Source organism: Sarcophilus harrisii, chromosome 2 (assembly GCF_902635505.1).
Source record: "Sarcophilus harrisii chromosome 2, mSarHar1.11, whole genome shotgun sequence".
NCBI lineage: Eukaryota > Metazoa > Chordata > Mammalia > Dasyuromorphia > Dasyuridae > Sarcophilus > Sarcophilus harrisii.
Window position 1 is genome coordinate 372602963 of NC_045427.1, and position 12414 is coordinate 372615376.

Here is a 12414-nt window from a genome sequence, read left to right on the forward strand (position 1 = left end):
CTTCCCCTGTATTCCCACTGAGGTAACTTCTGTGAAAAGTCTCTGGCTTATATGAAAAACTCTGCTCTAGTTCCTGTCCCATTCCCCAGGTCTTCTTTTTTCATAAATTATCTCCAGGCCAGTGGAGTGGAGGCTTTCAAACAGTCCTTCCACACTCAGCCCTCCCTGCCCACCAGCTTCATAGCCTCTGAGCTGCTCCTCCCTAGGATCTGGAGAAAGGTTTGTCTTTTTCTTATCTAGGCAGAACCACTAATTTCAGTGAAGTGTTGGGGTCACAAGTGAGTGAGTGAGGTTGATCTCTGTGAGTACTATGAAGAGAATGATGTTATCCCCCAATTTGAGACAGGAAGTACCATTAGGAGGAGGGAACAGTACCATTAGGAGGAAGGAGTGAGAGTGATGGTAAGAGGCATGTTTTGGTCTCTTCTTAAAAGAATTCCTATTGGTTCTGAGCATTTACAGGAGCCCAAGATACTTGCCTGCTCCCTCCCCTCTCCCCATAAAAGTATGCCTCTGACTTCCTAAATAAGGTCCCCTCCCTCCCACAAGGGCGACAGTCACCAGGGAAGAAAAGAAATAGAAGAGAGACATACTGGAGAAGTTGACCATTGCGAACTGCTGACACCTGTCCCCGGTGTATCCCACAGGACACCTAACAAAAGAAAGAAAACCAGAAAGAGAGAACCAGGATAGCAAGACATGGGCATCTCAGCAGCCCTGCAACGGCTCCTGCCCATGCCAGCTCCAATCCTTGCCAATGTTACCACTTGTCCTGGCCTCGACACTCTATCCCCTTACCTGCAACCCTGACCTTTCAACCCGAGAATTAGGCCAAAAATGAAAAACAAAAACAAAAACAAAAACAAAACAAACAAAAAACCAAAAACAAGGCAAAAACAGAAACAGAAACAAACAAAAAAAATTCAACAACAAAAACAGCCAAAGATCATAACAACCAACACCCCTGGTCCTAGAACCCTATTTGGGGGTGGAGGAGGGGTGGAGCTGCACCCAGGAACTTTCTAAGGGAGGGGGGACTTTTGTTTGTGTCTTCAAACATACTTTGCTTAGGATCTGGCATGTACAATCGCAAAGGCAGTTTCTCCAAACATCTCTGTCCGAAGAATCCATTTGGACATCTGGAGAAGGAAAAGGGGACAAATCACAGAACAAACCGGAATCATCCACGAGGCTAAGGTTAGAAATCAAAGTGCATAGTGATGAATGAGAAAAATCAAGTTAGGCACTCGGTGTCACACCTGCAGCAAAGGGGGCAGGGAGGAGGGGAAGGGGGAGGAAGGGTGTTGGGGAGGGGGGGATCTGGTGGGTATTTGAAATTTCATTTTCCATCCTGCTAAGAGAGATCTCTGTGTTGTCCTAGGGAAATAACTGAAGAGATTGATGCTCTGGGATTTCCTGAAATTTTCCTGGGGAAAAACCCCAGACTGGAGTTGAGGATGGATAGGGAGACTCGCTTGTGAACTGGTAGGTATATCAGGGGCAGGAGTCTCAGGAAATGCCAGTAGTGTGGAGGCAGAACCCCTTTTGTCTCCTGTTTTGTCACCCTCCTTATAAAACTGTTCTAAGATTAGGAGTCTCTTTATTCGGAATGGCTTTTAGAACAAATTTCCAGAGCCAGGGGCTATAGGAAAAGTTGAGTCTGGGAGAAAAGAAGTCGAAGAACTGATGGAAAACTCCCTCAGTTGGTCAGCCCAAATACAGTCACCTTGTGCTTCCTTGGAGTGTTCACTTAGTGATCTGTAACTGTTTGGAGAGCTGGCTGGCCGATGGGGAATGGGAATAGGTTTGTCCTAGGCTTGCAATGATAGAGGGTCACTGACCTCCTTAGAAACCCTGCCTTTCCTTTCCTCACTTACCTATATCCTTGCCTGTTTTTCTGTTCTCTGCCTGCTGCTTCCTATCCCTCTGGCAGGAGATTCCATCCTTGCAGGTTTTAAAGGAATGGTCACATTCCTCTGATTCCTATTCCTTGACTCTCAGAAAGTCTGGGAGCATTCTGGGAGTCTTAGTACTTCCCCCCTGACTAAATTGGTTTTATATCCTTTCATCTTGGATCAGCCACCCAACTTTGCTCTGGAACCTGAGCCCCATAGGATTACAGTCTTCATGTTTTAGTTCATGTTTATGTTAATAGTAACAGGCTATTAGTCCAACATTAGCCAGAGGGCCTGGAAAATGTCTAGTTTCAAACAAGAAAGCCTTAAAGGGGTGAGTATACCTTTGATTTTGTGGCAGGCAGGGTAAGATACACTAAGGATATTCTAGCGTTTTGGTTTATTCAAACCATTATCCAATTATCTAGCCCTTTAGGCTATGACATAGAGCCAATAGGCAGCCTTCAATCCAGCCCAGCTAAAAAAATGAGGCTCCTCTGCACAATAAAAAGAAGTCAGTGGAAGTAATAAGGCTAGAGAAGAAACCTATTGGGTACCTTCAGGATGCCAACTGCACAGGAGTTTAATCATTTGCTGTTAGCCCTAGACTTATGGATAGGGGAAATAGAGGAATGAGTAGAAAGAGTCAGAGTATATGGGATCAATTATGATTCTTTGTATTTGAATCTTCAATCCTACTAAACCTGAGGCTTCAAAACACTTTGTTTTTGTGGCCCCAATTCCACAATCCTCTCCTTTGCCTCAGGAATTGACTGGGGAGCTATTCAGTGATGGGGATATCCCCCTTACCACCTAAGAGTAATAATCAAGGATTTCTCATGGTCATGGGAATGGATCAGAAATTTTGAGGAAGGAAGATCTGGTCTGGTATCTACAGCTGTATCACTGAACATGAGAGTTGCAAAGAGCTTTGGAGTGCTTTCTTGCACAACTTCCACCTGAAACATGACTCCTTCTGACATAATTAAAGAGTGATCATTAATCAAGCCTCTGCTTGAACCCCTCACAAGGTTGTCTTAGCATTCCACATATTGAACTCAAATCTGCCTTTTCATAAGGAAATTTTGCCAATTGATTTTACCTAGTTCTGCCCTCTGGAGTCAAATAGCATCCCTCTTCTACATAATACCCTTCTACATAATAATAGCTGAAGATAGCTATCATGGCTCAATTAAATCTTCCTTCTCCTTCTTGAAGCTAAATATTACTAGTGACTTCAAATGACCCTAACATGAAAACAAGGAAGAGAAAGGATAGCTGATCCATTCCGGAACACTGACTCTAATCTGACTTCAGACATGGAGCATGATCATCGGCTGTTTTTCTTGGACAATCTATACCAACAACAGTATTTAAATGTTCACCAGACCCCAAATGAAGAGCTGGAATATTTTATTAGAACTGGGCTAGGGGATGAGGGGCAGGATGGGGAAATATGTCTGTGGCCTTACCTTTACCTAAGCCAAGAACAGGGCATGCCAGGCTCATAACAATAATATTAATAATACTAAGAAATAAGCCCTGCATGGGGAAGGGGAGAGGAGATTCCTATGCAACTTCTATTCAAACATGGATTTCTACTTTCAAGTTTGGGGGCCATGGAGTATCTTATAGTATAGCAGAAATTTATAGCAACCACCCCCTTCCTCCCAAGGGCATCAGTTCTAAGGATATAAAGATCAATTCATTGAAGTGGGTGTCAGCTGATCAAATAAATGCCTACCTGAGTTGGGGAATGTGGGTGTGTGTTGGGGATTAGTTAGGAAGGATCCAGGTGCTGCAAATCTATAGTGACAGAGAGACTGCTATTTTATTTACTGGGGTTTAATGGAGCGAGGAAATGGAGGACCTGAGTTCTGATCCCCCATGGTCTGGCTCCAAACCCTTCTTCCCCGCCCCCAACCTTCCCATGCCTCAGTTTCTCCTTTTGGTAGCCTGGGGATAATGCCACATGTGCCGCTCTCCCCTTGAGGAGAGAGGAATAGAGTGGAAGGATGGATTAATGAGGGCCCACTACAGGAATGATAAATGGAAAGCCAGTAATGAGGGGATGGGTGAACAGGAGGGTATGTTTTTTAGAGAGGTGATCCATGACAGCTGAGCAGGCAGATAAGAATAACACAGTAGGGGAGTACTAGGGTTGGGAGATAGGTTAGGAAGAATAGACACAAACTATGGAAAAGGCAGGAATGAGCTGATGGTAGTGGTGGGGACATGCTGCTAGTATGTGCACAGGGCTGAGAAAAGAGCCTTGTTCTGTCATCATCCCCTGAACCAGTCCCCAAGATGCATGCACCAACTGTGCTCTACAAAAAAAAAAAAAAAAAAACAACAAAAAAAAAAAAAAAACACGGAGAGAAGAGGAGAAAGCAGCAAGAGCAAGTGCAGAGGCCCTCTTCTAATTCAAAAGGGATACAAGGAACTAGTCTGAACCCACATTTGCAAATTTCCCTAATTCTGGATTTTTAAAGCAAAATTTAATACCAGTGACAATTGTTTCTTTCCATCAGACTTTTTTTTTTTTTTGGTGGGGGGGGTGGTGGTGATTGGGGGTAGGTTCTAAATTCTACTAAAAACTGGTGGGGTGGAGCATGTGTGCACTCCAGAATTCCCCAATGTACTCAGAACCAATATAAAACTCAGGTAAGAGAACCAGAATGGAAACCTGACTGCCATATCAACACAAATGAAAATGACCTCTCTAGTTTCCAAGCTGAGCAAAATGCAAAAAACAAAAGTAAACAAACAGCACAAATGGCAAGACGTGAGTTCAATTTCCTGAATTCTTCAAATCTAAGTCACATCCAGGTATCATTAATCATCCCAGAGACTGCTCATCCTTCCCTCCCAAACATCCCTCCTCCTCCCTCCACTCCCAGAATGGTCTCTGGGCTCTGCCCTATGACCACCTCCACCCAAACCCCCAAGTAGAGCAGTGTGGCCTCCTCATTCCTCCACCCAGAGGACTGACTCTATGAACAGCATAGTCCTAAGGATGGATTTTGATGTTCAAGTATTCCTTCCAACCAAGTAAATAGCCCATGCTCCCCACCCCCAGTTAGGGCAGGCCAGGGTTAGGTCAGAGAGGGAGCCAGCCTGGTTGTATACAGTGAATGGCCGATTTGGCTGGACTTGGCTGGGAGGTGTTTGAAAAATCTGCTTATTCCAAATCATGCATTTTGGTGGGGCTGAGTGTAAGGTGAGAAGAATATGAGCTTGCCTTTATCTATAAGGTGGCATAGGGTGGAGGGAACTGAGGTCTTGAAATTCAATAGGGTAGAAATCCTAATTCTCCAAAATCTGGCCTCTAAAATACTGTCCATGGCCTAGAGGTAAGAAGGAGGAGAGGGAATGCTGCCATGGGATAAGGAAAAATTCCTGGTCTCCAAACCACTTTGTCTTAGACTGAATAGGGAATGTGGTCTTAGTGTTAGAATCCCTATTGACTACATGTCCTTCACCTCTTGGACCAACTCTTTTCCACAGCTTTGGTCATTCCAACTGATGGACAAAATCAAAGGGACTCATCTTGTCCCCTGGGTCTCCCTAGACTTTAGTACTGGCGAGTTGGGGAAAGTGAGAAAGAAAGAATCTACCTGTCTCAGGTGGCCTCACCTATGTAAGGGTAAGGATTTGGTCTCTATGACTTTTCCAGGTACCTTCCAGCTTGAGTTTAAATGTCACAAGGACAAGGCATTAGAGGAGTGGGACTGCTTTTTATACACTCTTGTTGCTCAATGTTTTATCTTTTTGATAGATTTTTTTTTTTTTTGCTAAGTTTCTTGGCCCCCAGGCTAACCATCCTGGTGGGTGTCTCTATCACATTCACTCCAAAGAGCTCAGAGTATTGTACAAGTTGAATGTTTTTAGCCAGGAAGCCTCCCTGCTTCTCCAAAACACTCTATCAATACTATCACTATTACTGTATATATCGTCTATCTTGGAGGAAGGAAAAAAGGTAGAACCTGGGTTCAGGACTTGGAACTTCTCTCTCTGCCTAAGCGTAGAGAAGAAAACAGATTTCTGTGATGCTGATATTTCAAGGAAAGGCTCAGTCAGCCTGTTTGGATCATGACCTTCAAGGGATAGGTAAGTGCTCTAAAGAGTCTCCTAAAGCTGGTTCAGGTAGAGAAGCCAAGCTTCCTTGCCCCCAAACCATCTTCCAGAGTTTAACTTTCTTGTTCAACTCCTAACCTACTCCTAATTTTACGCATAGTCTGAGATCAGAGCTGGTTCCAGTGCTCACCCACTTTGGCTGGGTTTCTCCTTTCCAAGATGTCCTGATAATCTTGGGATTGGAAGTTTTAGTCCCTCTCTCTATGTTGTCTTTCTATTCCTAATGGAAAAGAATATTCCAGAGAATGTTATAACCAAGGAGTTCTCTGTTCTAGAAGACTGGGACCGTGGGTTCCTAAAGATCAGGTCAACTTGTTTTCTTCTGACCATCAATTGGGTACATGAAATGGGAAAGGGAAGAGATATCAGAATGGGCCTTGCTTTGAAAACCTTAGGATATCAGAGTCAAAATTCACTTCAGAGAACCTCTGGTTTGAGAAATCATTCCACAGTGCACATCTCCAACAGGCCAAGGATCTCTCTTGAGTAGTTGTTTGTTCAATCACTCCATGTGTGGGCAGCTGGGTTCTAATAAGAATAGCTAGCATCTACATGGTGACTATTATGTGCTACATGGTGACTAAAGTGCTAAGCACTTTACAAATATTATTTCATTTGATCCTCATAACAATCCTAGGAGGTAGGAACACTATTATCATCCCCATTTTGCAGTTGAGGAAATTGAAGTTAACAGAAATTAAGTGACTCGCCCAATGTCACACAGATAGTATATATCAAAGGCTAGATGGAACTCAAGCCTTCCTGACACCTGGGTCTGTTCACTGTGCCATCTAGCTGCCTTTCTAGTAGAGTGTGTGTGTGTGTGTGTGTGTGTGTGTGTGTGTGTGTGTGTCTACGTGGGGATGGGGGGAAGTGTGGATGTATGAGTATGAAACAAAACTTCTTACTGAGACATGGAGATGGAAGGGCACCCTTAAAAACCTGACTTCTTTGTGTACTTGCCCTGCCAGGCTCTGCCCCAGGCAAAATATCATTTTTCTTAAATGGTGGTCATTTGTCTTTGGGGAATATAGATCAATTTAGAGCTAAGGCTAAAATCTAAGGCTGATATAAGCAAAGCAAAGACACACCCTTAAATTTTTTATCAGAGGCCTTGGTGGCATGAATTTAAATCATGTTCCATATTTCTCTCTTTCTTACCACATTCTAGATGCCCCTGCCCAGATGTTCCAAATGTGGTAAGTGACAATTTTGAATCCTGACTAGCTACCAAAGGCTAGGACTAAATGTGCACTCTGTTGCTCCAAAACTCAGGCCTTTCTTACTTACTCTCTGGGTAGCGAGAGCCTTAACTCTTGGTTATGAGCCTTAACCAAGATGTCAGTAGATAAAACTACTAAGTAAAGTGTGGAGGACTAGCTTCTTAGCCAAAAGCTTTCCTTGATGTACTGATTGACACCATACCCCTGCCCCACCAAAAAATAAAAGTCCTCCCTGCTTCTGGGCCTTGGTGACTTCCCAGTCTATCCCTGGGCTGACTTGTGCTTTGAGCTCCTTGGAGATCAGTGTTTGAGAGACACCCTCTGTTCTGGAGCTAGTGTTGCCAAGGCTAGAAAAAAGGACACTAGCCAGAAAAGCCAGATGAGGATGAAACTAGGGAGGGGCAAGGCTCAGGTCATGGACGAAAGTCCTTTTCCTTTTCCCCTTTCTCAGCATCCCTTTTTTCCCTTTCAAAATGTAGCCCCTTTTTTTCTTTCAGGAAATATCCAGGTCAGTTTCCAATATGAATCATGTCCTGGCAGGAGGATGACTGTTCTGACCCTTGGTGCTTTTTGTCCACAGTGTACAGACTGGGATGGGGGATGGGGGGCATCAATAAGGGTCAAGTGGCAGTGTGATTATTAGGCCACTCTCCCTCCCTTAGCAGTGAATTCAGGGTGAGGGACCCATCCTCAATCAGGGAAGCTCCCAGGACATGCAGACTGGCTCCCAGAACTCTTTCTGCTCATTCGCTTCTATGCTAATGATTCCCTCTTCACTCTAGGGAGAAAGACACCCTAGGATTTATCAAACACTCAGCAAGAGCAAAAGGCAACAGAGATGCTGAGATAGAGACAGAAAGAGAAAGAGAGCTATATAGAGAAAGAAGACATTGCCCACATTGGGAACCAAGGGGCAGCTCTATAGGGGACGACTTATTAAATAGAAACCAGTGGGAAAGGAATTTGAGGAGGGAGGGAAGGAAAGGGAAACAGGGACTCCAGGAGCCCTGAGACCCACATGTGACACAGACATCTCCCCAAGCTTCCAGGAGGAATCTTTGGCTGGATGCAAAGGGACCAAGGGAGGAACCCAACCTACCTCTGAATCCCCACCATGGACATACCAACAACTGCTTTGAGCTGACCCTCAACAAGGAGGGTGAGAAAGCCCTTAGGGCTTGCCCAGCACTACTTCTGGAGACCCTCCCTTCAATACCCACTACACAAGCTCCTGGCCTCCCTTTCCCTCCCCCCACCTCCTCCCTTAGTGCCCAGGCAGCATTGCTCACTTACTTGCAAGACAGCTGATTAATGCCCTCAATGTAGTAGCAGACGCCACCGTTGACACAGTATGACTTGGCGGACTCATTGCATTTCCGAGCATGGCCAGACCATGATGAGAGGGTGGTGGCCACTGGAAAGAAAAATACAGAGAATGACACATTGTTACTGTAGCTCCCCTTCAGAATGTATAACTTCAGGAGTTAGCTAAGAATAGCGGGAGAAGGAAAGGGGAAAAAACATTTAATAAACACCCATTATGTGCTAGATACTATGCAAAACACTTTATAAAAATCTCCTTAGAGCTTCCCAATAACCCTGGGAGTGTCCCTCCAGTGCAGTTATTTATTGGTCCTACAGTCAAGAAGATCTCAGTTTGAATCTAACCTCAAACACTTAGTTGTACAATTCTGGTCTAGTCACTTATGGTCTGTCTGCCTCAGTTTCTTCATCTGTACCATGAAGATAAGGCTAGCACCTATCTTCCAGCATTGGTATAAAAGATTAAAAGCTGTAGAGTGCTTTGCAAACCTTAAAATGCTATAGAAATTCTAGCTATTATCATGATCTGTTTGAATCACGTCTGACTATGACCCCATTTGGAGTTTTCTTGGTAGAGATACTTGAGTGGTTTGCCATTTCCTTATCCAGCTCATTCTACAGATAAGGCAAACAGGGTTAAGTGACTTGCCCAGGATCATATGGTAAGTGTCTGAGGCCATATTTGAACTCACAAAGATGAATCTTCCTGACTCCAGACCTGGTGCTCTATCCACCCCATTGCTGTTATTACTTTATTATTGTCATCCTTACCTAGTCCAACCCATTCATTTTGCATAGTAGAAAACTGCTTCCCAGTGAAGTGAAAAGACTCATTCAAAGAAAGTCCATGACAGAAGCAAGAATCAGCCTCAGACCCTGACTCCAAACCCAGTGCACCATGCTGCCTCTTGCTAATCCTATAACTGGGCAGAACTAGCAGGTTTGACCTGCAACTAGTTTTCCCAACCAAAAACACCTTAGCTCTTCACCACTCCCAAGGGGCCCCAAATGCATAAATAGGGCCTTCCTATGCTTTATTTTTTATGGTAGGGGAGGAAGTTCTCAGATTACCTGCAAGGATACCATGTATCTCATCCTCCTCCCACTCTCACCCCAGGTTGTTACTTTATTATCATCCTCCTCCTCTAGTCCAACCCCAACAGGGCTTTGTGGTACTATCTAGGGAAGAAGGCCCAGGTTGGTGGCCCTCCGGGCTAAAGTGACCTTTTTCTTTCTTGTTCTCACACTCAGACCCCTACTGAGTTCTGTGGAAAGTTTCCTTAGGGTGCCTTTAAGGAAACACTGGAAACAACCTTTTGTAATGAAACTGTTGCCTCTGAGGTCTAACTCTTCAAGGCCTACAAAGTATCCAGGTGAGCTCCTTAGATAGAGTCAGACATAGTAAAATGAGGTTATCTCACAATACAAGAGATGGACGTCTTGGGGCAGCTAGGTGGCTAGAGTGGATAGAACACTGGCCCTGAAGTTAGGAGGACCTGAGTTCAAATCTGTCCTCAGACACTTAACACGTCCTAGCTGTGTGACCCTGGGCGAGAGAGAGAGAGAGAGAGAGAGAGAGAGAGAGAGAGATGGATATCTTAAGAACAAATCTCAGCAAAGCCTATCAAGGTTCTTCTAATCAAAGGGGACCAGGGTCACTAGAGAAACAGGAGCTTAATTAGATGATATGGATAGGGGTGCTCGAAGAAGTCAAAGGTCCAGGAATTCTACTCACTCAATCAACATCACCAAAATCTGGGAATAGCAATCCACTTGCTAGAGCCAAATTCTTCAGAAAAGTGTGGGGAGATGCTTAAGAACATCTTCCTCTCTCCACAAACAGAGATTGTTTACCAATAAAAGAAACTACTTTCTTATCAGTACCTCTTCTTCTAAGGGGTTTTTATATTTGGCACATCCTTCTCCCTCTCCCCTGGCCCAATCATCCTTGGCCCTCCAGCATTATTTGATATAGGTCTACACCAGCCTCGGCCATAAATCATGAGGCTCCAGGGAGGCCCAGAGCAGAGACAGGAACTCAAAGGGGAGGGAGAAGGGGCCAGCTGTGATATGAAAACAGGCTGAAGGGAAGATTTGGTTTTTTAATGCATCTTTGTCCAGGATATACATCTTACTTTAACAGAAGGATGTAGAGAAATAGCTTTCCAAACTAAAACTAAAGCATCGTCCCAAGATGCTTGAAACTGAGGTTAGAGAGCATCCAGAAAGTCAACATGCAGCTAGAATCTCTCAATCTCTCTTTCACTTTCTCTCTCTGTTTCTCCCTCTCTTTGTCTTTCCTTCTCTTTCTCCATTTCTCTCTCTTTGTCTCTCCCTTTACTCCCTTCCTTCCTCCCTCTGTCTTTCTCGCCCCCTCCCTTTTTCCTGTTCTCTTTCTCCTTCCCTCTCTCCCTTTTCTTTTCCTCCTTCATCTCTCCCTGTCTCCCTCTCCACTGTCTCTCTCTCCTCTTGATTTCTCTCTTGCTTTCCTCCTTCCCCATATATACAAAAACACACTCTCATCACTGTCAACAGTGGAAGAATTGACAAGGAATAAGCTGAGAAAGGGCAGTTAAGAAATAAGCTCGTTTTCTATCCAGCTTTCAGGTGCTCTGACGGCACCTGGTCCCTGCAGCTTAACTCCACTTGGCTTGGCCACTTTCAGTCAGCTAGAGGGTGCTAGATTTCTCCATAGGATGCAATCCTTGGTTCTTTAATGTTTAGACATTCGGGGAGATGGATGGACCGAGTGAGCCTGGGAGTATATACATTGTCTTCAGTCTGTATATGTCTAACATACTCATGGATAAAACTCAGCTTGTCACTCTCCAGCTTTTAAAACTCTTCCTCAGCCCCACAGAGGATCCCAAACCTGGATATGTTTCTAACTGCCATCCCTGAGATTCAGGGATTTCCCCGCCCATCTCTGGCACTCTACAATACTTCTCAGACCAAACTCCTGTATCAGAAGCTTGCCTGGGCACATCAATTTGAAGGAGCCCTTTGCCCTGCTAGGCTCTGGTCAAAGGAATCTAAGTCAGTGAGAGCCAAGGAGTGGTGACAAAAAGACAAAGAAAAAGAAATAGTTAGAATAGTTCACCCAAGAATTATGGATCATAAACTCAGGGAGAGAAAAGACTTCAAAATCTATCTTGTTTATTCCCTTTGTTATATAGATGAGGAAACTAAAGTTAGGTGATTTGCCAATATTCACACAGGCAATAAGTACTGACTAATAAGAAAAAAAATTGACTCCAAATGCAATGTCCTTTCTTTTTTTTCCCCCAGATTTATAGGATTTTAGAAATGGAAGAGATTCTAGTATTTTTCTGATACAATTTCCTTATCTTATAGATGGGGAAATTCAGCATGGAGAGTTGAAGTGACTTGCCCAAATGAGGCAAAAAATAGGGCACTAGAGCCCAGATTTCCCAAAATTCTTGTCTAGGGTTATGGGCTTCAAGACAAATATCATTTGAAACATCTTAATGGCATAATCTAGGTTGGTATATGCAAATTATATGCAAAGTACAAACAAATACAAACTCCTCCCCTCCTCTTCCACTTATAGCCACACCCAATTTGCTAGTCAGATTTATGAGGAAGTGTCTCTGCAACACCTCTTTTGTGAGTCACATAAACAGCAGAACCTGCTGTTTTCCCTCCCTGAAATCCAAAAGTCTACTATGGCTCCCAGCTGGACCCCTTGGCTCTACTCTACAAAGTTTACAAGATGGCAATCAGAGAAGTGTCTGCTACAACACAGAGGCATCCAGAGTAGCATCTGCTTCTTGTAGGAGATGAATGTCAAACTTGCAAGGAGCAGACTAAGTCAG

At 44.1% G+C, this 12414-nt stretch overlaps 1 protein-coding gene across 1 annotated transcript in view; it reads right to left on the minus strand.

The window, feature by feature from the left end:
- Nucleotides 1-12414, minus strand: part of NRG2 (neuregulin 2) — a 66151-nt gene that overhangs the window by 20920 nt on the left and 32817 nt on the right. Inside the window, exons 4-5 of the mRNA XM_031953387.1 lie at nt 8549-8669; nt 594-652 (exon numbers count right to left, since the gene is read on the minus strand). Of these exons, the coding sequence (XP_031809247.1) occupies nt 594-652; nt 8549-8669 (180 nt within the window). The remainder of the gene's footprint in view (nt 1-593; nt 653-8548; nt 8670-12414) is intronic.